The sequence below is a fragment of the Aethalodelphis obliquidens genome, unplaced genomic scaffold (genome assembly GCF_003676395.1).
Source record: "Aethalodelphis obliquidens isolate GAN/ISIS:26980383/991018 unplaced genomic scaffold, ASM367639v1 scaffold18, whole genome shotgun sequence".
Classification (NCBI taxonomy): Eukaryota; Metazoa; Chordata; class Mammalia; order Artiodactyla; family Delphinidae; genus Aethalodelphis; species Aethalodelphis obliquidens.
The window spans coordinates 3,369,411-3,395,508 of record NW_020837962.1 but is presented as its reverse complement, the minus strand read 5'-3'; the positions used below and the strand labels follow the sequence as shown (position 1 = coordinate 3,395,508).

The 26,098-nt window shown below is 50.8% G+C and overlaps 1 protein-coding gene across 8 annotated transcripts in view; it reads left to right on the top strand.

The window, feature by feature from the left end:
• The window catches only part of SNX29 (sorting nexin 29), a 545,670-nt gene that overhangs the window by 318,146 nt on the left and 201,426 nt on the right, over window positions 1-26,098 (top strand). For all 8 annotated transcript variants that reach the window (XM_027117362.1, XM_027117360.1, XM_027117361.1 and 5 more), the window contains one exon: window positions 22,834-22,950. In XM_027117362.1, the coding sequence (XP_026973163.1) occupies window positions 22,834-22,950 (117 nt within the window). The remainder of the gene's footprint in view (window positions 1-22,833; window positions 22,951-26,098) is intronic.

The window sequence follows — 26,098 nt, the reverse complement described above, 5'->3', positions numbered from 1 at the left end:
TGTGTGGCAGGGGCGGGGGTGTTCTTCCCAACGTGGAAAGCAGTCTTTAATTGTACCTGAAACTGTGGCTGCAGCGTGGAGTATGAGAATTCAGTTCATCCATCAGAAAAGGCTCCAAGCAGTGCTGTCCAATAGTAATCATAATAGCAGCTAATGCTGTTTGCATTCTCATTGTATGCTAGACGGTGTGCCGGGCGCCTCACCCAGATTATTTCAGTTATTTCTTACAGCAGCCCCATAAGATGGGCACCACGATCATGCCTGTTTTACTGATGAAGAAGTTAAGGCCCAGCAAGGGTTAGTTCGAGCTCATATAGCTCTCAGCTGGCAGGATCAGGATTGAACCCAAGCAGTCGAACCCACCACCTCCACCCTCTCCAGCCTCCTGTAGGTTGAGACACAGCCACGAAGACAGTCTGTCTGGGTCTGAGTTGTAACGGTGGCCAGGGCACTTTCTGTCTTCATTAAGCCATCATCATATTTGAAGAAGAAATGGGTTGGCCTCGAGGGAGGTAGAAAAACGTGATATTTACATTTTAAATCAAATTAAATTAAACCATCGCCAGAGACCCAGAGGCACTGACTGTTCCCAGAGTAGCTAACAGAAGGTTGAAATGACTTAATTGTATGGTCTTTCAGCTTTTACGGAGAAAGTTTTGGTTTGGAACTCAGTGCAGCACAGGTAGAGATGGTGTTCAAAATAGAGTCTCTGCTTAGCATCTCAAGATGGCATGGGAGCCAGAAATAAATCTGACTGCAGACAAGTTCTTGGCAGGGATTTAAAAAAAAAACCTTTAAGCAGGTGGCACTGTGACATGACGTGAAGAAACTGTGTGCACTGCCCTGTGTGTGTCACGACGCTGCCTGGCTTGGCCCAGGCATGCTGGCACTTTTCACCGGCTGCTCTTTGTGTTGTGGTGACTCTAATACCTTAAAGTTCTGTCCTCTTAGAGAAAAGATACGGGGAGACTGTGTTTTTCTCTATCCAGGGTCTGCATTTTAACGGGTGACATTTGTGCTGCTTTGTGTATTCCAAAGGGACACATCACCTGTTGCCCCATGGTCGACGTGGACCATCAAGGTACGGGGAAGCTGAGTCTCCCTGCAGCCGTCCCCTGAGGCTGGTACTCGGGGAGGCCGCAGAAGGCAAAGGGCTGGGTATTCATTTAGTACCAGCCTTGGCCAGGCCCTGGAGAATCTTTTTTTCGATTTTATCTTCTTAACCAGCCTAGGCAGCTCCTTATTGGTTATCTGTTTTAAATATAGCAGTGTGTACATGTCAATCTCAAACTCCCAGTCTATGGGATGCAAATCTAGATTTGTCTTCTCTCCCGTTCATGTCACAGTGCTGCATCGCTCCCAAAGCTGTGAGATGGGGATCGTTTATTTATTTATTCATTTATTTTTGGCTGTGTTGGGTCTTCGTTTCTGTGCGCGGGCTTTCTCTAGTTGCGGCAAGCGGGGGCCACTCTTCATCGCGGTGCGCGGGCCTCTCTTGTTGCGGAGCACAGACTCCAGACGCGCAGGCTCAGTAGTCGTGGCTCACGGGCCTAGTTGCTCCGCGGCATGTGGGATCTTCCCAGACCAGGGCTCGAACCCGTGTCCCCTGCATCGGCAGGCGGACTCTCAACCACTGCGCCGCCAGGGAAGCCCGAGATGTGGATCTTTAAAAGCACCCGCCAAGGCTTCACTTTCCGGCAGGGCCCCAGTTTGACTATTGGCCTTGATCCCCAAGCTGCCTTTCCAAAACGTCCTGAAGAAGGCAGCGGCAGGTGCGGCATGGTCCAGCAAGATGGAAGCAGTCACGAAGGACTAAAGTCCTCCCCCCGCCCCTGCCCCTGCTTCCGAGGCGTGCACCTCTGTCTCCCCACACACCTCCTGACGGTCTCCAGAGCCCCCAGCCCCTGGTCACAGCACCCAGAGGAGGCAGCCAACTTCTCTTTCCAGAAGCTTCTGCTAGACTCCTGATGGTGCCATCCCTGAGCCAGTCCCTCGGGATGGGGGTGAGCTCGATCCTCCCGAAAGCCTCTTGTGGAGAAAGGGTGGGGGCCCTCCGACTCGGTCATTTGTGAGAGCTCTTTGTCATCCGTATTCTAGAAATATTTTCCTTAGATCTGTCATTTGTCTAGTGCGGGGCTGGCTGCATAATTTGCAGGGCCCAGTGCAAAATCAAAATACTGGTCTTTGTTCAAAAATTAGGGTAAAAACGTCTTCCTTCCTTCTGTAGTCTCTCTCTTGACCTGTCGGGGTGTTTTTAAAAAATTTTATTTGCTATTTAATGTCACCCTTCCTTGGATGTGGGGGTACTTGCAGGGCAAGTGCAGACCCTCCCAGGCACCTGGGGCCCTGCCTGGGACCTGACACATGGGGGCACGTGTCCACAGCAGGCCCGTGTTAGGGTGGGGATGGAGCGTGGCAGCGCTTGCTCTGGGAGGGTGGGGAAGCAGACGGCCAAGAACCCGTGTCCTCTGCTCATACACACGCTCCATGGTCCCATCAGACTTCACGTACAAATCGGCAATTCAGAGATCAAATGACTAAGAATTTCAAGATGGTGACCACAGAGCATTAAGCCCCAAGTGCAGGCTTCTCCCCCTCTTTGAAGCTCAGACCCCGTGTGAGTGCGCTGGCCACAGGCCCGGGAGGCTGGTCCTAGCCTATGGCCTTTATGCCGTACCAAAGTGTTAACTTTACATCTAGTTAAACATCTCTCTGTGTTTTGGTTTTTTTTTTCTGCGGTGCGCGGGCCTCTCACTGTTGTGGCCTCTCCCATTGCGGAGCACAGGCTCCGGACGTGCAGGCTCAGTGGCCATGGCTCACGGGCCCAGCCGCTCCGCGGCACGTGGGATCCTTCCGGACCAGGGCACGAACCCGCGTCCCTTGCATCGGCAGGCAGATTCTCAACCACTGCGCCACCAGGGAAGCCCTCTCTGTGTTATTTTAGCTCAGGTTTTGCAAAGGCAAGTCCAGGTTCTATTGCAAGAAAGAGGAGTAAGAGCTGGGCAGTAAACAGCAGACGCCCATTGCAAGGAGCTGCTGATGGAAGGCTGGAGGCCGCGTGTGTGTGTGTGTGTTGGTTGGTTGGTGGGTGTTGTCAAGGACTGGATGAGACATAGGGATATGGGGGTGACCTTCAAGTTATTTTTCGATGTAGTAAACCTGTTGCCACCATATGAGCTCAGACGTGCCTGTCAGTTGAACAGCATCGCCTCGAGGGCTCTGTCCTTGGTACAGGCAGGGTTTTCTTTTGACTACAGGCAGCTCCTTCCAGCCGCCATCCTGTCCATTGGGAGCTGCTCATACCTTCCTTGGCAACTGAGGAAATGGACGCTAGCGTGGCGCCACACGTTCCCTGACGAGCAAAACACCTTCCCTGCAGGGAGGGGCCGCGTTGGAAAGTGGAGAACAGCGTTCCATCCCCCCTCCCTCACCCACCCAGCCCGTGCAGCCCCCAGAGTGTGGGGAGGAGGTGGGAGCCTCTGAAGTGACATCCCCCCACCCGCCCCACCCAGGTCTCTTCTTTGGATGAAGCCTTTTTTCAAAACAGCAAGTTGTGTTTGAAAGGCCTGTTCATTTCTGGCTAAATTTACACAAAGCAACTCGTGTCGATATTACTCTGTCGGTACCAAAACCACATGTCAGTTCCTTCCCGGAGTAAACTGGTCACGGAGGGGCGTCCGCAGAATCGCTGCGACTCTCCCAGCCTCCTTTTGCCCGTGCAGTGATTTGAGGTTCGGTGTTGTGAAGTGAGTAGCTCCCCACTTTGGGAATCAGACAGACCAGGCTTCGAACCTGACTCTAGCAGGGTGGCTTGGGCCAGTTCCTTCGGCTCTGCGGGTCTCATTTTCCTCATCTTAAAGAGGGAGGTTGATGTGAAAGGTTGAGGTGAGGCAGCTCATGTAAAGGGCTTGGCACATGTGGGCAGATGGCAGCTGTCCCCCCTTGCCCATCATTTCTGAGTGTCTCTCCCATGTGTGCAGCCCCACGGAAGAGCTTTCCAGGAGGCTCTCCCAGGAAGGCATTTCCAAGTGTGGCTGAGGTCACGGACTCCTAATACCAAAGACCTTCTGACCTCACCTGCTGACTCCCGTGGAAATTGTGTCGATGCCACTTTTGCATGTCACAAATATTTATCGAGAGCCTTCGTCAAGCACTGGGGTGTCTGTGTGTGTGTGTGTGTGTGTGTGTGTGTGTGCGCGCGCGCACGCACGCGCACAAAACAGACTTGGTCTTGCCTTTATGGAGTTTATAGTCTAGCAAATCAAATAGAGTGCAAACAAGTCATCAACAAGTGAGTTAATCTATTTCTATGTAACATTTACTCTCAAACTTAGTAGTTTAAAAGAACGTGTTACTTATTGTTGACTTGTGGCTAAATTTGCTATCCAGCACATGTATGTACCAGTCCGTCAGTACCAGATCACGTGCCCCTTCCCTTTTGGGCCTCAGGTCCTGATGCTCAGGACAGCTGACGTAGCTGAGCATCCCATCGTAGGGAGCGGTGACGAGCAGCTGTGAGGGTGATGGCAGGAGGGAAGTCAGCCTTTGTAACCTCATCTTAGCAGTAGCATCTCAATGCCGTTCCGTCTTCTGTTCTTTGAGAAGCAAGTCACTGGGTCCAGCCACCCTCACGGGAAGGGGATTCCGTGCAGGCGTGAGGTGAACAGAACCCATGCTGAGAAGAGCCACTGCACACAGCGTGGCCTCTCTGCAGAGGCGACCTTTGAACTGAGTCTCGAGTGATGAGAAAGAGAGAAAGGAAGAGTAGAAAGCAGAAGAAACAGCAGATGGAGTCTCTGGAATGGGGAAGGGCTCCTTGGAGAGCTGGGAGACCACTGTGTTGGGCCATAGCGAGTTAACAAAAAAAAAAAGTGTGGAATTGTGCTGGGAAGGTTGGCAGGGACCAGCCTTTGCTCAGGATCCCCTGGTGGCAGGGAGCTCACCTCGTGTCCCGCTGAGGGTTAACAGTCGTTGTTGGGAATTTTCTGTTGAGCTGGAACTGTCCTCTCGCACTGGCTACAGGGCCCCCGGGCCTGGTTTTCTGCACTTGGAGTCGTGAAACTTACTGGACACATGGGCCTCCAGTGCGCCACGTGCTGGGCTGAGCGTCACAGGGTTTGTGCTGTGGGGACGCAGCGGCATTCCTGACCTCAGGGAGCTCACAGGGCTGAAGAGAAGGGCACAGCACAGAATGGAGGGTCCGTGACACATGGCAGACTGATGCCATCCAGCTGGGCGAGGTACATGGACGTTTCTGGAGGAGAGAACGTGGAAGGATCTGGCACACGGGGCTGCCTGGTGAGAGGAACAGAACGTGTGACCTCAGAGGAGCCGGGCACTGGCCGCTGTGAAGAGGGCGATGGAGGTGGTCCAGGTGGGGGTCCTGGGATGACCGGGGAGAGATTTCTCAGCGGTGGGGAGTGGCTCAGAGATGATGTCATATGTGGAAATTCACTGTTGCCTCTGTTGCAAAGGCCCCAGGGCATCCTCTAACTTCAGAACTAGCCTTCCTCCCTGCGGTGGGCGTTCCGGAGGCCGGGGGCCAGGGTGTCCAGGGATGTGCGTCATCTGTGTGTTTTCTTCCCCTCTCTTCCTCACTCCCCTGCACTGCACGCTTGCCGTGTTCTCGGCACTGTCCCTGGAGCTTTATGTACACGGTGTATTGGGTTGATTCTTCGCACCCACTCCCCCAGTGAGGTAGGCACCGTCACCCTGTTTTAGTGTGGGAGCTGAGGCCCCCCTCTCATGGGGGCATGATGGAGGCTGTCCTCCCTGAGGCCCCCTTGCCTCTGAAGCCTGTCCCTATCCAGCGCCCACACGCCTTCTTGTCTCTTCCATTTCAAACCTCTTGGGTCAGAACATCATTGGTGTTTGTTTAAAAATCCCTCAAAGAAATTTCCAGAAACCCCTAGGGCAGGAGTTGAGAGGGTCTTGTATTTACGTGGAAGAACATCCTTCAAGCAGATGGGAATGGGGGTAGGCGTTGCCGTCCCTTCTTCTCGGTGTCAGAGCCCCTGGGCTGCCTGCAGGGACCGACAGGCCATTCATCGGTGGGCTTTGAGGACAGATCGCTGTGTTTTGACCCAGAGACAGAACCGTGAGCCCAAGTGCAGCCCTTGCCTGGACGGCAACACCTCCAGTCCAGGGGCGGGAGATGCCGATGTGCAAAAAACAAGTTAAAGTCGTTTGCTAAGTCCTGTGCTCGGGAAGGGAGAGGCGGCCACCTTCTGCTTTCCTGCTGGTGATTCGGTGACCTGAGCTGGGCTGACAGGGTTGTGCCAGCAGGGCCTGGGAGCCCCAGCACAGGGGCTGGGCCTGTGACAGCCTGGTCAACAAGACAGGCCCTGCTCACCTGCAGGGAAACGCCACCAGGCCTTGGCCCTGGCCGGAGGCTTGTGGTCCCCACCTTGCCGGATCCTCCCGCGCCACCTTTCTCTTCTTTCCGCAAGCAGAGGAGAGCCGCTGAGTGAGGCGTCTTAGTCCGTTCAGGGTGCAGGAACAACATGCCACAGACGGGGCGCCTTACAAACAACAGGCATTGATTCCTCACGGTTCGGGGGCTGGAAGTCCGAGATCAGGGCACCAGCACGTCCGGTTCTTGGGAAAGGGTCAGCTTCCTGGTTTGCAGATGAGCATCTTCTCGTGTCCTCGCGTGGTGGAGATCAAGCTTTCTTGTCTCTTCTTAAAGGGCACTGCTGTGGTGTGAATGTTCGTGGTCCCCCTGCCCCAATCCATACGATGAAAACCTAACGCCCAAGGTGATGGTACTAGGAGGTGGGGCTCATGGGAGGTGCTGAGGTCATGAGGACAGAGCCCTCAGGAGTGAGCTTATAGAAGAGGCCTGGAGAGAGCCACCTTGCTCCTTCTACCACGTGAGGACACAGTGAGGAGTCGGCCGCCTACACCCTAGGAGAGGGCCTTCACCCCACAAAGCTGGCACCCCAATCTTGGACTTCAGCCTCCAGAACTATAAGAAATAAGTGTCTGTTCATCATCTGCCCAGTCTGTGGCATTTTGTTATAGCAGCCCAAATGGGCTACGAGTGGCACTAACCCCATTCACGAGGGCTCCACCCTCATGACCTAATCACCTCCCAGAGGTCTCGTCTCCTCACACCGTCACATTGGGGGTTAGACTTTGACACATGAATTGTGGTCGGGGGACACAAATGTTCATTCTATAGCACTAACTTCATTGCAGGCAGAGGTCATTCACTGTGGATATAAGCCCTGGAGTTCTAACGTGGTTGAATGTTTTTTAACATTTAAAAACACTCGTGGGTAATTTCTGTTCCTCTCTGCCCATATGCTACACACACTTACTGCACGCTTACTGTGTGTCAGGCTCTGTTCCAGGCCCTGGGGGACAGCAGTACACACATGCCCAGAGATCGCTGCCTTCCTTTGCTTCTCCCTTGTGAGGATCAAGTGAGTTTGAAGAAATAGTAGTCAGATGGGAGTGAGGGCCGCATAAAAATCAGAACAAGCGCAGGGAGTGATGGGGCTGGGAGGACTAGTTTATACAGGGTGGACTTGGAAAGCCATGCTGGCCAGGTAGTCTTGGAGTAAAGGCCCAAAGGTGGAGGAGTGAAAGTGCCTGGTGGTTAGTTACCTGGGAGAGGGAACTCCTCTGCAAAGGCCCTGGTGTTTCAGAAACAGACATGAGGCTGGTGAAGAAGGGAGGGGCCTTAGGAGCCGAAGTCAGAGATGTACGGGCTGGATGGACCGGCTTTGACCTGAGTGACATGGGGAGCCACTGGTGAGTTTCTTTTTTTTTTGGCTGCATTGGGTCTTTGTTGTGGCAGGCGGGATCCTCGTTGAGGCATTCAGGATCTTTCGTTGTAGCATGACAGCTTCTTTCTAGTTGTGGCATGCGGGTTTTTCCCCTCTCTAGTTGTGGCACGCAGGCTCTGTAGTTGTGGCACGTGGGCTCCAGAGCACTTGGGCTCTGTAGTTTGCGGCACGTAGGCTCTCTAGTTGAGGCGCACAAGCTCAGTAGTTGTGACACGCGGGCTTAGTTGCCCTGCGGCATGTGGGATCTTAGTTCCCAGACCAGGGATCGAACCCACGTCCCCTGCATGGGAAGGCAGATTCTTTACCACTGGACCACCAGGGAAGTCCCCACTGGTGAGTTTTTGAGCAGAGCGACAGTGGCCAGTCTGTTGAAAGCAGATGGATGGTAGCCAGGGGCCTCTTGCCGGGGTCCAGGTGAGACGGCCTGGTGGCTGGGCCCGGTGTGCTGACAGAGGAAGTAGTGAGAGGTGGCTGGATTCTAGATCTGCTCTGAAAGGAAAGCCATCAGAACTTGCTGTGGACTGCATGTGGGCTATGCGAGAAGGAAGAGTCCGGGGCGGCTCCAAAGTTTCTGGCCTGAGCGGACGGAAGGAAGCTGGGAATTGTCAAGTGGGAGGAGGCTTGAGGGGGGAAATCAAGAGTTGGCTTTTCAGGCCATTTCCTTTGAAGTATGGGATGCCGATTGCATATGCAAGTGAAGGGAATTCCCTGGCAGTCCAGTGCTTAGGACTCCGTGCTTCAACTGCAGGGGGCACAGGTTTGATCCCTGGTTGAGGAACTAAGATTCCACAAGCTGCACGGCCAGAAAAATAAAAGATAAAATGGTTAAAATGGTAAATTAAACAAATATTCCAAGTGGGGCTGCTGAATGAGCAGTTGAATGTATGAGTCTGGGGGTCCCAGTGGGAGATGTGTATTTAGCGGTCATCAGGGTGCAGGTGCTATCTAAAACCGTGGGACTGGCTGAGGTCATCTAAGGAGGTTTTCAAAAATCTCGCTTTGAAGAAGAAAGCTTGTGACCATCTCCCAGATGGTCACATCCAGATGCTTAGTTGGAGATGAGAAGGATTGTCCTACTGTGCAGTGAGGGTGGTCTGCCCCGCAGTGCAAGGGCGACAGCCTCCTGGAAGAACCTGTGAACTGGCAGTCCTGACCCAGCAGCTGCCACTCATCCCAGGTCTGGGACAATCCAGCTCAGGTTCTAGGAATACAAGCACCAAGGAAGCAGACATCTTGCCACGAAACTGGTGCAAAGTGAAAGTTTCCGGGGCTGAGTCACCGTGGCTTGACACCTCCAGGGCCCTTCCTCGGCTGCTTCAACCTGATGTGCTGCATCCTTGAGCCAGACTCGTGTTCTCTCTGCAGCAGCTTCCAGAGGAGCCCCTGAGGCCTCTGCAGGTGGAGCGTATTCAGCGTGTGGTGCAATTGGGTGTATGATGCATTTTCTTTCTTGGCATAAATAGATTTCTACCTGAATGTCTCATCGGTGTTTTGGGGGCTGAGTCATTATGAAAGTGGGAGGCCAATCAATTTTTTAGGCCAGGCATGGCCTGTTGAGCTCGCTGAAGGCAAGACCTTTGTTTCTTTGGCAAGGAACCTGTTGGAGAGCAGTCCACGTCCTTCACCGTATGGAGGTGCTCCAAGTTCATCCTCCAGTACCCGCCCACACTACACACTTGTACTTCAGCAGCACTGTCCTTCTGTCCAGCTGTCTGTGTCCACAGTTCACTGCTCAGCATGACTGTGTCCACCCTGGAGAAGCAAGGTGGTCGTTACCTGAAGGGGGCTCCTCTCAGCTTTAAGCCAGTGCTGTTTGGTATGAGAAAGAGACCATCCAGGGAGAGAAACATTTTTCGATGCTCATAAAATTGAATGTTTTTCATTTGCTGTCTTTCTTTCGAAACGTGGGCATAATTTATCGAGCCGTGTTTAAAATATTCAGGAGGGCTCTATGTATTCCTTCCGAAGGAATATGATTAAAAATGCACCGGCCTCCCCTGATTCCTGGAAGACATTAGAATGTGACAAAGAGCCACATAATTTCAGGATTTACATCTTTATATGAAGTCCTGTGCTTTCCAGCACCTGCACAATAAACTTAAAAACAGCACTTCAGGGTGATACATCTTCTGGAGAAACCTCTGAATTGGGGAGCGAGTGGTAGATCTGTGATATTATGTAACTTCCTAGGTGTGGCGTCCAGTTCTCAAGAATGAGAAGAAGCTGTCCCAGGGTGAGCCCCTCCTGTGTACCAGCCTGGGGCTCTGAGGTCAGCTCTTGTCCCATCTGGGTCTCCCACCAGCCCTGCCCGCTCAGCACGATGGGTCCCCACTGTATAGCACAGGAGGCTGAGGGGCACAGGAATGCTGCGGCTCAGACGCGGCTGGGCCTGGGTGTGACCTGGTTCTCCTGCCTCCTGCTGGCTAACCTCCTCCCGCCCCGCCAGCCTCGCCTTGTGTACAGTCTCCTGGACCCCTCCCCTGGCCCCCGGGACCCCACTGTGTCCTGGCTGGGACACTGGCTGTGCTGTGTGGGGACTGTCAGTGTCTGAATCCCTCGGGGGCAGGGAGCTCCCTGAGGTCACCACTGATGCCAGAACCTGGAGAGAAGGTGGCATATCCACCAGCTCCACTATTGGTGAGGGTGAGCTCCCAGTGAGAGCCCAGGACAGCGCCTGGCACACCAGCGAATGACTGCATAGGCGAACGAAGTCATTCCAGAAGTGGCTGCAGACAGGAGGAACTTTATAAATGAACCACCCCAGGGCCAAGAGATGGTCCCTCGTGGTGGTGGTGAGCGTGGGCTCCAAGTTCAGAGCCCAAGGCCTCAGCTCGTTAGTCTTGACGAGGACTGAACCTCCGTGCACCTCCGTCTCCTCGTCGGGGTAGGGCGGTGTCGCTGCTGGAATGGAGAAACCACCAAGGCAGGGATTTTTCTCTTTCATTTGCTACTATGTCTGTAGTACTTGATAGATGTACAGGGCTCGGTAGATGCAAATAGAAATTTGTTGAATGAATGAATCTCTGAGAATTTTCGGACACTGAAGATGAATTTCCAAAGAAGAGACAGTGCCGTGGCTGGGCCCCAAAAGGTTGCCTGTGGATGAGCTCACAGAGGGACGATGCTGGGAGCTGGGGCCGGCCCAGGGTGTGCGCTCAGCAGATGTTTGCTCTTGATGATGATGGCCTCTCCCCTTCCTCCTTCCGCCTCCCCATCCCGCCACCAGCAGGCTGGAGAAAGCTTTCTGTGCTGGGGAGACAGACAAGGCCAGCACCGAGCTGCCTTCCAAGCCCAGGATCCCTGGGAATCGATAGCTGTCCTCTGTGAACAAGCCTGTAACAGCAGTTGACAGTTGAAAGGAGAGGGCAGCAAAGCCATTTTTTAGGACTTTTAAAAAAAAATAAATTGATTGATTGTTGCGTTGGGTCTTCATTGCTGCATGCGGGCTTTCTCTAGTTACGGAGAGCCAGGGCTACTCTTCGTTGTGGTGCGCAGGCTTCTCATTGCGGTGGCTTCTCTTGTTGCGGAACACGGGCTCTAGGCACACGGGCTTCAGTAGTTGTGGCTCGCGGGCTCAGTAGTTGTGGCTTGCGGGCTCTAGAGCGCAGGCTCAGTAGTTGTGGCGCACAGGCTTAGTTGTTCCGCGGCATGTGGGATCTTCTTGGACCAGGGCTTGAACCCGTGTTCCCTGCATTGGCAGGCTGATTCTTAACCACTGTGCCACCAGGGACACCTAGCAAAGCCTTTTAAAGTAATTCTTGGGCTTCACTGGTGGCACACTGGTTGAGAGTCCGCCTGCCGATGCAGGGGACACGGGTTCGTGCCCCGGTCCGGGAGGATCCCACATGCCGCGGAGCGGCTGGGCCCGTGAGCCATGGCCGCTGAGCCTGCGCGTCTGGAGCCTGTGCTCCGCAACGGGAGAGGCCACAACAGTGAGAGGCCCGCGTACCGCAAAAAAGAAAAAAAAAGAAAGAAAGAAGAAAGTAATTCTTGACCCATTTTCACAAGCCCAGCTGAGCACAGTGTTTTGTACTTGTAATGGGTTATAATTACAACCGTTGTTTGATGACAGGTAAATGACACTATCTGCTGTGTTAACAGAAAGGAGCCTTCACCGCCTTCTCCTCTGTTGCCCCCCACCCTTCACTGATCCAGCAGAAATAAGCTCTGGAAGTGTCTGGTGGTGTCAGTGGCTTTGGCCGCCACCCCTAGGAAGACACGTGGAGTCGGGTGAGGTCTTGCGTTCCATGACAGGCCTGGGAGGCGGCACGGTATGCTGGGGTGCACGGAGGCTGGCCACGCAGGGCCACACCTCCTCCTGTGGGTACCTTGTGTAAGAAAAGGAGCGTGGGTCTGGCGTCACCTAGTGCCCTCATCTCTGTGTGACCATGGGCGAATGTTCTAGCTGCTTTGGGCCTCAGTTTCCTCCCCTGTAAGATGGGAGAAGCAGGGCACCTAGCGAAGTGTCTAAGGCCTCTGTGTGTCGTTGTGCAGGTTGTACACTGCGCGAGGGCATGTGGCTGTCAGGACCAGTGGGAGCTGTGTCAGCCCGTGCGCCACTCACTGAGCCCCTGCGGGGCTGTGGCTGCTCAGAGACACACCTTTTCTTACAAAAGAGCCTTTTTCTGTGGCCCTGAAAGTGCTTGACATGTAGTAAGTGCTCAGAAGACAGTAACTGCTCTTACACTCTTGAGGAATCATGTATGGAGAACATGGATAAACGTGTCAAAGGATCTGGGGAGTAAGGTAAACTGAGATATGAATTCATCTTTGAAGGATGGATAGCATTCTAGGAGATGTGCACAGAGGGAAGTGTGGGGCAGGATGAATTCTCATATGATCAGTGTCGGTTTTTCCCTTGAAATATTTCTTTCTCTCCCCTCCCTTCCCCACCTTGCCCCTCCTCCCATCGCTTGTACGCCATGCCAGGGAAATTCGTGGAAAGCCATTGAAAGATATTTTTAAACTTTGGATTATGGAGAAATTTAATGTGGGCAGAATAGTGTATCGTACCCCCTGTACCCATCACACAATCTCGTCTGGCTCCAGCTGCCAAGGCCAGTCCTACTCCATGCCTAACCCTCCATTGCCTTCACCTCCATATTCTTCTGAAGCAAATTGCAGACCTCTTGTCATTTCTTCATCAACATCAGTGAAATGTTTTAAGCAGAGAAGGAATGTGATAGGGTTTGGGTCACAGGGAGGCCATTTGAGCGCCACCTTGGGGGTGGGGCAGAGGACAAGGGGGCAGCGGGGTGGCAGCTGGAGACTGTTGTGTTTGTCCAGGTGGGAGATGGGGGGCTTCTCAACCAAGGCTTGGGTGACAGAGATGGAAGAGTGGGGACAGAGCTGACGGTGGCTAAGGCTGTAGATTCTGTGGGACCAGCGACACCGGGTGTTTTTCTGGAGGCCGGTTTAATGGCATAATAATGGCCAACAGTTACGGAGCGCTCAGTGCCTGTGGGCTCCTAGCTGAGCACCTCTTGCGTGTATATCACCTTGCTCAGATCTCACAAAAACCCTGTGAAATCTGTACTGTTAACCTCATTTTATGAATGAGAAACTGAGACCCAGGTTGGTGAAAGCTTCTTCCCGGAAGTCACAGCTAGAAGGGGGGGAATCCCAGGTCGCTGGGCTCTGGAGTTGGTGCCTTGAACACCAGGCTGTGCGACCCCTCTGGTAATGCTGCCAGGATGGGTGACCAGGTTTTGTTTTTCAGCCGTGCTGCGCGGCACGCTGGATCTTAGTTCCCTGACCAGGGATCAAACCCGTGCCCCCCGCAGTGGAAGCACGGATTCTTAACCACTGGACCGCCAGGGAAGTCCCAGGATGGGTGACGGCTGATGGAACCTGTTTAAAAACCTCCACGGATGCCTGATGCCTCTTGTGTTATTCTTCTGATAGGAGCGTGTCTTTCAGCAGAGCTGGGGCTCAGGGTTTTGTTTTTGCTTTTCTTCCCCTGTCCTTGCTCATTTGTCTCAAACGACCACCAGGAAGGTGTTGGCTGCTCTTTTATTATTGCCATTTCTGTATATTCTGCCTTTGCTCTTTAAGGGCCATTAGTGGAAAGCAGGAAAGGAAAGGTGTTATCTGGGTGGGTAGCAGCTGCTGCCGTGTGTGACCTTTCTCAACAGCTTGCCCGGTGTATTCTCTGAATGGTTGGGTGTCGGGAGAAATGAGGGCAAACGTCGGGGACAGGGACCCGGCAGCTCTGTGGCTGGGCTTTAGCAGTTACATAACATCTGTTTCTCAGAGGTGTCCCGTAGTTAAGTAGTTCTGGGTGTTTCCTCCTCCCCCATTAGACCATAATACCAGCAAATGTTTTTAAGCATCCCTTCTCTCAAGCCCGGCGTCTGAGCACAGAACGGCTCGTTACAGAGGAGGTGAAGGAAGTCTCTCTTCCACAGGAACTTATCCCTCGGCCTCCTTGCAGGCTTCTGCTTATCTCAGTGGTGCTGCGGATGGAGCCCAAGTGGGGCTGTCTCAGTGGACTTGAGGATGGAGCTGCTCCCTGGGCTCCTGGTGAACCTGTCACTTGGCAGCTTGACAGTGATCCAGGAGCATCAGTCCCGAGATCCCAGAGCTCTGCCTCGTCAGGGCGAGCCTGCACGCCTTCCCGGGGTCAGCCCCACACAGCACAATCAGAGCGCAAGGTGGGCTGGAAGGCACAAGGAAACAGGAGACTCGGGAGATGCAGGGCCCCGAGCCCCGCAGTCACACCGGCCCCCTCTTGCAGACTGGTTTTGGGCAATGCTTTACCTTGCTGAGGCTTGCTTTCCTCTGTAAAATGGGCATAAAGCTCGACCTCCCAGGCCGTGGTGCCTGCTCCTGTAAAGCACCTGGGACACTGCCGGACCTGAGGAGGCGCTCCGTTACGATAAATTAAGGATCACTCACTGTGGCAGGCACTGGGCGCTCCCCAAACTCTGTCATCCCTTTGTTCCTCATGACAAATCTGGACAATAGGGAACAATACCCCCATTTTATAAAGAAGGTACCAAGAGTCAGAGGTGTGAAGTAATTTACTCCAGGTCACACGGCAGTGAATAGACAGGACCTGGGTTTGACCTTCACGCCCCTCGTTTTTCTACACCTGATTCGAGGCCCTGCCTAGAGGGCTCGTTGATGCCAAACATCTCCAAGTATTCCTGACAGTCCCCTGGAATGTCTTCATGTTGGAATTTTCATTTACACACTGGTTTGCACAATGCCTTCATATGAAGCAATGACCACTTTGAAGAAGGCCCGTCTTGGCTGCCGGCCAAGTTTCTGGGTTTCTCCTTGGACCCTGAGTTTCACAGTAGCTCCTGCCTTTGCTAAGGTTCTTGTTTACTCTGGGCGCTGCTTCCCTTACTGTCAGGGTCCCCCCGAGGGGGCTGGTTGCAGACCGGTCTGTGATAAGCCAGACTGGGCCTCGGGAGCAGCCAGAGACGGTGCCTTTTCCCGGAGTGTGCACGTGTGCTTGTGTGTGATGGTGCCCCTTATCTGGGTAATGCTCTCTGTACTTGATCCCAGGTTTATCACCTCCTCCAGGTCCTCTGGTATCTTGAGATGCTAGCTCAGCATCCTGGTCATGGTATATGCAGAGAAGCAGGCTGGAAAGTCCAAAACATGGACTCGGAAATTTGAACACCAGTTCTGCGGCTTGCGTCCTGGGTGGCCTCGGGCGAGGTGTCTACCTTCTTTGTGCCTCTGTTTTGGTTTGCAGCTCGGTTCCTGAGCCTCTCCTTCCTCCTCTGGGAGATGGGCATGATCAGGCACCTGCGGGCAAGGCCCACCATCAGTCTCAAAGAGAGCAATGGCAGCTGTAATTTTTTTTTGAAGACATCTGTGACCTCGGCTAGGTCTGGACGTGTGTTGTTTCAGCTAACGTTCCTGATTTTCTTAGTCTTCAAGCCTAAATTGACTCTGTACAAGGAAACAGGGTATATACATCTAAAAGACCAACAGATGTTGATAACATTGGTTCTTACTTTTCTTTTCAGTTCTCTTCACAAATTTTATCCAAAAATGGTCATATTTTGGCTTTTTTCATTGTTATTATTAGTCATCGTTTCTAATAATTATTAATGCAAAACGTTGTTTCAAGTATAGCATCTGTGTTGTTGGTAGGTGCTTCTCAAACTTTCTGTGCTGAAGAGCCAGTTTTTTTGGTTTTGGTTTTGGTTTTGTTTGTTTGCGGTACGCGGGCCTCTCGCTGCCGTGGCCTCTCCCGTTGCGGAGCACAGGCTCTGGATGCGCAGGCTCAGCGGCCATGGCTCACGGGCGCAGCTGCTCCGCGGCATGTGGGATCCTCCCAGACCAGGGCACGAACCCGTGTCCCCTGCATCGGCAGGCGGACTCCCAACCACTGCGCCACCAGGGAAGCCCTGGTTTTGTTTGTTTTTAAGTATTTCCAATTCATTGCAAACTGGTACTTGTGTAAAATACAAAAACAAAAAAAAACCAACTAGAAAAATTCCAGAATTCCTGGATTTCATACCAATATGAAATTGCTTCAGATGTTTCGAAATGCTTATTGTGAATTTCTGTGCTTGCCTCAGGTGGGTAGCAGACAGCTCACATCCCTGCCCCAGTTCACGGCCCCCTTGGTTGCAGACTTAACTCTGCCATCGCAGGAGTAACAGCGCTGCGCGTGGTGGTTGCTGCCATGTGGTGCTGGCCGGCAGGCTTGATGCGGTTTTTCTCTGGCTGTGCCTTTGTTCACCTCCTTGAGAATCTGGAAGTTGAGAGCTGACAAGTGGAGGAGCTTCCGTGACCTCCCAGTTTTATAAATGATGAACTGAAAAACCTAGGTTTCTAAAACTAGGGAGTGGCCCCACTGCAATTCACACCTGAGTGTGTGACATCCTTTCCCTTCGTCTTTGACAGTGGTTCCCAAGTCTGATTGATCATCACAGTCACTGGGGTCTTTAAAAAGTATTGCCCTGGGACTTCGCTGGTGGCGCAGTGGTTGAGAGTCCACCTGCCATTGCAGGGGACACGGGTTCATGCCCCGGTCCGGGAAGATCCCACATGCCACGGAGCGGCTGGGCCCGTGAGCCATGGCCGCTGAGCCTGCACGTCCGGAGCCTGTGCTCCGCAACGGGAGAGGCCACAACAGCGAGAAGCCCACGTACAGCTAAAAAAAAAAAAAAAAAAAAAAAAAAAAAAAAGTATTGCTCTGGACTCCCGCACATTGAATCAGCATTTCTGGGAGTGAAGCCCAGAAATCTGCATTTCTCAGGAGCCCTCCGAGCAGCTAATGATCAGCTTGCTTTGAGAGCCACTGGTCCACACTGCTGCTTCCCTCTGCTCTGCAGGACTGACTCATCTCCTTAACCCCTGAAGGGCTCCTGTGCCCCAGGGTGGAGGGCAGGGAACACAGACAGTGGCTCAGACTCTGATGCCTTCGGCTCACAGCCTGACCTCTCTGAGCCTCGAGGCCCTGCCCACCTTACAGGAGGGTGGCGAGGGTCACATGAGCTGATGGATATAATAGTTGGTGTTCAAAAGTATGTTAAGGCAAGTGGGCACTGGGGCTAGGGCTTTGTCTTTACCTAGGCGGGTGCAGTGTCTTCACCGCAAAGGGAGGTTCTAGATCCCTGCCCACGGCCATTGTCACTGGGACCCACAAACAGTTTGTGTGTTTTATAAAACTGAGGTAGATTCTGAGGCATCAGGTGAACATTCTCAGAGAGTTTGAGCATGTGACCAAAAGAGTCTCAGTTGCTGTTAAAATTTGGGGGTGTCTTGGTCTAATAAATCAGGAAGTGTCTAATTTGGTATGGTAGCCAAAGGAGGGGTGAAGCAAGATTTACTGGAATGTGATTAGATAGAACATTCTGATATAAAAGGAAGTGCCAGGGGCTGTTTTTTTAATTTATAATCTTTTCATGATTTGGCAGGTAATTATGATAATTCCTGGGATTTTCACAGACTTAAAAGCTTTTTCACAGACACATTATTTTTGGAGATCATCTTCCCTGATGCTTCAGCTGGAAGGGATTGCTCAGTCTCTCGAAGCTCCAAAGGCATCATCTTACAATCCCCAACTCATATGTCACCTTGATGACGCCTTTCCCCATCGATGATGACCCTTTATGCCAGGGATACTAAATAGGTGTCATCGCGTAGGCCAACACACTGATCAGTTGGTTAGGGCTGACTGGGTATCTTCTTGAGGAAGGTAGCAGTGATCGACTAGTGATGTCTGCCAAGTGGCAGGCAGTGGGAGAGAGCGGTGGAACCTGATAGATCGCACCAGTTCCCTGTGGTTGGGCATTTAGGTGGGTTCCAGCCATTTGGAGCTAAACTTCTGCTTGAGCACATGTGCAGGTAGAGGCACAGGCTACTCCACAGCAGGGGTTTGCTAAGCCACAGGTGAGTGATTTCAAAAGTTTGACAGATGTTGCCAAACAGCCTAGTGACTTAAACTTCTTTAGTCTTTCTACCGTCTTCTCTCCAGCCTAAACGACAAAACCCAAATGTTGACTGACAAGCATTCACACCTTATTAGCTCATGAGCTGTGCACCTGCCAGATATAACTTGGGAACCGTACCTGCTGCCATCCGCGTGTTCCCTTGGGCCTTTCAGAGAATCGGGGCTCAGTTCCCAGTGCTGTGGCCCATGTTGGGCTCTGTTGGAAGCTGCATCAGCTGTGGTCAGTGTATCTCCACCTGGCATTTGCCTCTGACTCTGTCACCGTCATTAGTGTTGTCAAGTGGCACCTCCTCCTTAACCGCCTTCAGATTAGTTTTCGAGGAAATACACCTGCTGAGAGTAGTAAGAAACACGACAGACTTCTCAAGTGGCCCTGAGCACAGTGAGTGCCCGGCTCTGACTTAGGGCCTGGGTCGGCCGCAGGAGGCTGCCTGGCACGTGTCAAGGCCGATTCGAGAAGTGACGCCTGAGTCTTGTCTCCGGGCGAGGCCTTTCCCGATCCCCCATCTTCCAAGTCCTCCTCTCTCTCTGAGCTCTAGCCCAGTTTGTCTGACCTCTAGGATGTGAACCCCATGACTTTCCTGCACCCCAGCACCGAGAACAGTGCCTGGCGGACAGTTAGCCATTCTCTTGGTGACATCCCTGCTTTGGAGACGGTGAGCCGTCTGAGCCACTTGTTATGGAGCATGTGGCCCTTTTCCATGTGGCTTCCGGAGACCTGCCTCTCCTCCTCCTCCTCTTTCATGTCCCTTTCACGTGATCACCCACCATGTAAAATGAGCTTCCATTCACTGAGCGTTTGCCACGTGCAGACATGGTGCCAAGCCTGCTAAGGGCGGCAGCTCATTTCATCCACACGGCGGCCCCGTGAAGTGAGCACTTTTGTTTGTTTTTTTGTTTTGTTTTGTTTTTAACATCTTTATTGGAGTATAATTGTTTACAATGTTGTGTTAGTTTCTGCTGTATAACAAAGTGAATCAGTTATACGTATACATATATCCCCATATCCCCTCCCTCTTGCGTCTCCCTCCCACCCTCCCTATCCCACCCCTCTAGGTGGTTACAGAGCACCCAGCTGATCTCCCTGTGCTATGCAGCTGCTTCCCACTAGCTATCTATTTTACATTTGGTAGTGTATATATGTCCATGCCACTCTCTCACTTCATCCCAGCTTCCCCCTCCCACCCCATGTCCTCAAGTCCATTCTCTATGTCTGTGTCTTTATTCCTGTCCTGCCCCTAGGTTCATCAGAACCTTTTTTTTTTTTTTAGATTCCATATATATGTGTTAACATATGGTATTTGTTTTTCTCTTTCTGACTTACTTCACTCTGTATGACAGACTCTAGGTCCGTCCACCTCACTGCAAATAACTCAATTTTGTTCCTTTTTATGGTTGAGTAATATTCCATCGTGTATACGTGCCGCATCTTCTTTATCCATTCATCTGTCGATGGACACTTAGGTTGCTGCCATGTCCTGGTGAGCGTGGTTTTTAATCCCCCTTTTGTAGGTGACAGGCCTCAGGCTCACAGAGGTTAAGTGACTCATACAGGAGCACACTGTTAAGTAATCCAGCCAAGACCAGTCTTGCACTGGAGTCTGAGCCCTTAACTGCCTCTCTCAGCTACCTCCCTGCCAACCTCTGGGCCTTTGCACCTGCTGTTTTCTCTGCTGGTTGTGTCTTTCTCCTCTTTGTCCACAGGATGACCTCGTAGAGCTCAGCATGTTTATGGAACGTAGAAGACCCGTGGGGCTGAGTGACATTAGGGAGAGTTGTTGGGAGGAGAGGGGCAGGAGATGGTGTTAGGGAGAGAGGCCGGGGCCGGACCTGGAAGGAGGGTGGATTTTTATGCTTAGGGCAGTTAGAAGCATTGAAGGTTTTAAACAGCAGGTGACAACATCAGCTGTTGCTTTGGGAAGATCACTCTTGCTGCTTGGTGGAGAAAGGATTGGAGGGCCCCTGTCTCTCTCTCTCTCTCTTATTCCCTGCAGCTATTGAGAATAACGAAAGAAGGTCAGGTGAAACCTGTAAATGCCCTCAGAGCCTCATAGAAATTCTGGTAGGCAGTGGTTGTGCCTTTTATTTTGATGATAATGGGAACCATTTGTGATCTCACATTTCTCTTCTGAGGCTCTCTCTGAGTCTTGAATTCATTTCTAGTTATACTAGAGTTTGGAAAGAGTTGTTTGAGGAACAGTAAGCTCAGTATGGTTTATGTAAGATGAAAGCTGTTTATATCAATAAGTGTTTGTAGGGATATGTAATGGAGAAATTCAGGGTTTCAGAGCTTCGCCTAGTAACAGTGAGCATTGCCATTTTAATGACTGCAGGAAATTATTTCATCAAATTTTGTCTCCTCAGTTCCATAGGATTCCCCCCCCGCCCCCCCATTCCCTAGTGAAATGAAAGCTTTGTCTGATGTGGTCAAGTTACTCTCTGGCTGCAAAAGAGAACCAGCGTTTTGACAGCTCATGATAAACACCGCTTGAAGCTGGGATGTGTCAGTGTTTTATGCACTTATGGAAAATTGTTTTAACGCTCTGGTTTCCACTGCCAAACAAAACAAAACAAAAACAAAGCAAAACCCTGCCTTGCTGTAGAAATGACAGTGGCCCTTATTTAAAGCTTGCGTGTTGTGGGGACATATTAGCAGGTATTTAGCAGTGATATTGGCAGTTGTGTATGTTTCCTGCTTGCTGTGTGGTAAATGGATTCTCAGCCCTGAGGAGGCTCGTGGAGGGTTTATGTGATTTCTGTGCGTAGGAGTCGAACAGTCATTATTAGTGATGTTGTATTTGTTTGTGAAAGGCCAAAAGATCATCTTAAGCTTTTTTTATACAAAAGGAATAAGGCAACCGGGGAATATTAACTTCAGGTCTGTATGACAAAAAAAAGTCGTTAAAAGACTCAGTGACTTATTCTCCGTTTGTTAATTGCATGGCTACTGCAGTGTCCTTTATGCCATTTTCACTTTGCATTTCACACTGGTTTGAACAAGGTGAGCATCTGAGGGACAGAGAGGGGATGACATCTGAGTGGAGGTTCCCAGAGCAAATTAATGGATGCATCAGAATTATGGTTGGGAACCTGATAAATTTCATGTTGATTGCACCTGGCTCCCCTTACTTTCAGGTGAAAAATTTTAATTCTTTTAAAGAGGCTAAGTGGTTGTTCTCTCTGATAAATTATTAAGAAACTAAAAAGTAAAGAAAAGTAGAAAGAATGGAAAGAAAAAGAACCCTTGACTCATGTTCATATCGTCATATTTTTCCTCCTATGCCTTTTACCCTTTATATAACATATCCAAAAAATAAAAACAAAAAAGAGGGCTTCCCTTTGTTCCTCCTGAAGCATCGAGATTCAGGTTACTCTTTTTTTCCCCACAGAGCTGCTCCTTACATCCTTTCTTTATTCTGACAGTATGTTTTATATTTCACATAGAATACTTATTATAAATGGTCTGATACTATTTATGTGTTATATAGAATGTAGTAAGTACCTGGCTGAAGTCTGGGGTGTAGGAGGGATGATCTTCTGAGAAGGGCAGAGGGACAGGGGCTAGTGGGGGTCTGCCTGACCTCTGCATTCTGGGGGGCTTCTCTGTAAGATGCTTGCCAGATTCTTCCTTCAGGGCTCCTGATGAGCATGGCAAGATTACGTTCTCACATTTCTCTAAAACATTTAAATAAATTACAGTTGAATTTGATTTTAAGCCCCAGTAAGATCACTCTTGTAATCAGAGAAATTACTGTATGTTTTGACCATATGGGATATCTTTGTTCTGTTTGTAAGTTACAGCTTGAAAGATCTGTTATTGATTCTGGACATCAGTCATGGGCTATCTTATCGCAACCTCCATTTTTATTTATTTGGGGTCAGCCAAGTGTATTGAAACGTGGATAACTTCGCAGGCTCTTGGCAGGCCTGAATGGGCTAAACAGTGGAGCGGCAGGATTGTGGAGTGTGGCCCAGTGGTCAAGAGCTGGGGCTGCGGAGTCAGCCCTTTATTAGCTGTGTGACTGTGGCCCGGCTCCTTAAACACCTCTGACATTGTTCCTCTTTCTGTGAGGTAGGAGCAGTAATATCTTCCTCACGTATTTTCCTGGCATAGAATGAGCAGTGACCATAGGGCAGCTGTGCTGCTGCAGGTGTGTCTGTCACCCTCACTGTCACCATCCTCAACAAGGCTCTGGTACTGTTTTCTGGGTTTTCAGAACCAAGGCCCTGATGAACAGAAATGGCAGTCATTCTACTTGTACCATTAGCGGGGAAGTTCTTAACAGGCACAACTCGGATGAGAAAGAAAGCCTTTGCCAGAAAATTATTCATTTATTAAGAACAAAAGCCTAAGGTCCAAAAATGACACGATACAGTCACATTGTGACCATAAACTGGGGACCGTTGAGTCCATAATGTTAAAATCAGCCAAGTCAAAAACGTATTCAACTTCTGACTGGATTGCGTAGCTAATCCGTAAGTATAAGCAGTGTTACTGTTTCCAGCCTGACAACCTCCTGATGCCTTGCTGACAAGTGATGGGCTCGGAGAGAGCGGGGCGAATCGTGGGGAGGGTCTGCCCTCCGAGCCTCACTACATGGTGCTTGTGTGTTGCAGGTGGCAGAGATGCACGGGGAGCTGATCGAGTTCAATGAGCGCCTGCACCGGGCCCTGGTGGCCAAGGAAGCCCTCGTGTCCCAGATGAGGCAGGAGCTCATCGACCTTCGGGGGCCGGTGAGTGTTCCCACCCAGCAAGGCCCTGGCCTTGCCATTCTGCCCACACTGTCTGTCAGTCCACCCAGCCTCTGCTGCTCACAACCATGCTGTTATGTTTGTTCAATGTCAAGGGTATGGAAAAATACAGAGACTAAAAGAGGGAGCATCCAGGTACCCACCATCTAGATCTTATGTGCGTTAGCCTTTGCTTTCCTTTGGGTGGGAGGGGGTAAAGTAAATAAAATGCTGCAAACTCTGTCAAAGTCCCCTTGGCACCATTTCATGCCCTGTACCCATAATCGATACTCTGAAATTGGCATATAGCCTTCTCCTCCCTGTTTTTATAGTTACTACATGGATAAATTTCCATAGAAATAAATAGTTCCAGTTTTGTGTAACTTTTACCTACATGGTATACTTGTACATATCTGTTTGCCTCGTGTGTATGTGTGTTTATGTTTATTTAGTATTATGGTTTGAGGACCATCCCGCATAGAGCTAATAGAGGATTTTAAACTGCAGCACTCTTGATACTTTGAGCCATTTAATTCTTTGTGGGGTGGCTGCCCTGCGCATAGTAGGACGTTTAACAGCATCCCTGATTCCTACTCACTAGAGGCCAGTAGCACCCCACCCAATCCTGGCAACCAAAGATGTCTCCAGACATTGTCAAAATATCCCCTGGGGGACAGAATCACCCCTGGTTGAGAGCTGCTGACCTAGTTTGTTCACTTTCTTGATTCTTTAATTCTCTGTTGAATGAAATACTACAATATTTTAAATCTGGTTGTGTTCATAAACATTTTAGGTTGTTTCCAGTATTTTGCTACTGCAAATCATATTGCTGAGAGCATCTTGTCCTTTTTGCACATTTATAATAGCTTCTTCTTTGCTTTAAAACTTTCTTATGATGTCAAACGTTAAACACCTGAAGGTCGGCAGATGTGTGATGCGCTCTCACGTAACCATTGTTCAAATGAGCTATTGTCAGTCATGGTCAATCTTATTTCGAGTTACCAGTACCTGCTTTTCCCCTCCATATTGGTTTGAATCAAATACCAGGCAGTTTCATCTGTAGACTTTTCAGTGTGTAGCTGTAAAAATGAAGAAAACAAATAGAATATCATGGTCAGGCCTCCATTATCAATAATTCGTCTATACCAATGAATATCGGTGTTCAAATTTCTTCTTGTCTCATAATTTTTTTAATAGTTTTTTTGAGTCATGGTGAGGAGTGACAGATCTAGATCTGTCTGCTGTGAAAGACTGAATTTTTTTTTTAAACGATTGAAAATTGTCAAAATTTGGGCTCTTGACAAACCTTGTTGCACCCATCCATGCTGAACAGCGAAGAGGTATAAAAGGGTGTGTTCAGTGAAAAATAAATCTCCTTCCTATCCGGGCCCTTTACTGTCCTGCCCAGAGGCAATAACAGTGATCCGTCCTGGGTTTCTCTTTACAGAGTTGAGCACTGCTTGAGTAAGCTGCGCGCGCACACCTACACGTTTAACAACCAGTAGCGGCTCTATCCCCTGTTCTCTATATTACTTTCCTTTCACCTATCTATGTACTTTAGACATCATTTTATTGTACTTCACGTATAGGCCTGCATCCTTCTTTTAAAGAGCTGCATTGTATTCCTTTGAACTGATAATACCAAGGTTTATCTAACCAGGCCCCCATTGATGGATATTGAGTTGTTTCCCATTTTTATTTTTACACCAGAGCTGTCAATAACATCCTTGTGAAATCCACATTTAGAATAGAAGGTTGTCTGGCAGCTCATGGGGCTACACTTGGCTGGGTGTAGACCCAGAGATCTCGTCTTGCAAGGTTTCAGGGCGCTAGGAGGACTAGCATCTTCTTCCATCCTCCTCCATCTGTTGCAGGAAAACCCTTCCTGAGCGCCAGCGTCCGTCAGGAACTCCCGGTTGTCAGAGTTCCGACGGTGTGTCAGGCACACATGGGTCTTCACCTTCATTCTCTCATTGGATTTTGAAGACGAGCCTGTGAGTCGAGTGGGATTAGCATCCTCTTTAATAAACATGGCAGTTGAGATGCAGAAGGGTTCAGGGCCCCGCTGGGCTTCTCATTATATTCCACCGCGGTGCTGGGCCCCCAGCCCATCAGCTTTCTTCTGCTCCGGGTCCCTTGCTTCCTCCTGCTGTCCCCTCTGCCTGGAATAAGGCTCTGGCCTCAGGTAACTCACCCCTCAGTATCTACTCATCGCCTCCTCAGGAAACCTGACCAGGTCAGATTTTCCGTGTTGAATGTGATGCTTATATGTATCTCTCCCTTCTTCTCTTGCTGTGATTTTACATTCATCTCTCACTAATCAGTCTCTCCATGAGGGGCCCCTCCTTGAGGGCAAGTTCCATGTCTCTTTCTGCTCCCTTTGAATCCCATTGATTCACATAGTAGGTGCTCAATAAATATAAGTTGACTTATTGAGTGAATGAATGAGTGAATGAGGGAATGTCACAGGTAGTAAGTGGTGGAGTCCAGATTTTCCCTGGGCGCCTCTGACATGAAAGCCCATCTTCTCTCCTCCTGCCAGGCTCCCTCTTGCTTCCAGTCTGATTGCCCTTCAAGGCAGTGACATCCCTTTACCCAGAGGCAGCTCGAACCGTCATCAGATCCTTTCCTGCGGGCAGGTTGTGATGGCCAGAAGTGAGGAGGGAGTAAAGCGGTCCTGAACGCTGTTGGGAAGAGCTGGCCATTTGGGCATTGGCCCCAGGGGGACATCTTGACCTTGTTGTTACTGCCTCAGGCCCGCTCCAGTCATCTGCCCAGAGCCAGACAGACGGGGCAGAGGAGGGAGGCAGCCGCAAACTCAGCTTCAGTTCTGGAGCCCGTGAGAGGCCTCTCTTGTGGGAGGCTGCCCTACCCCTTCGTTTCCGCTCTCTGCTGACCCCGGACTAGACTTCCTCCCAGACCGCCAGAGTATCTGAGGGCCTCACGGTCAGGACCGGGTCTGCCTTATTCGGAAACCCCGGTTTCCTCTTCCATCAAGTGGAGAGTAACGTGGCACTAGCCGCTTGGGCGGCTCCACGAGATGCTGCCGGTAAAGGTGCTTGGTGTCGGGCACGTGGTAGGGGCCCCGTTTTCATCTCTGAGTCCCCAGTGCCCAGCACCCTGCCTGGCACATCGTAGGTGCTCCGTAAAT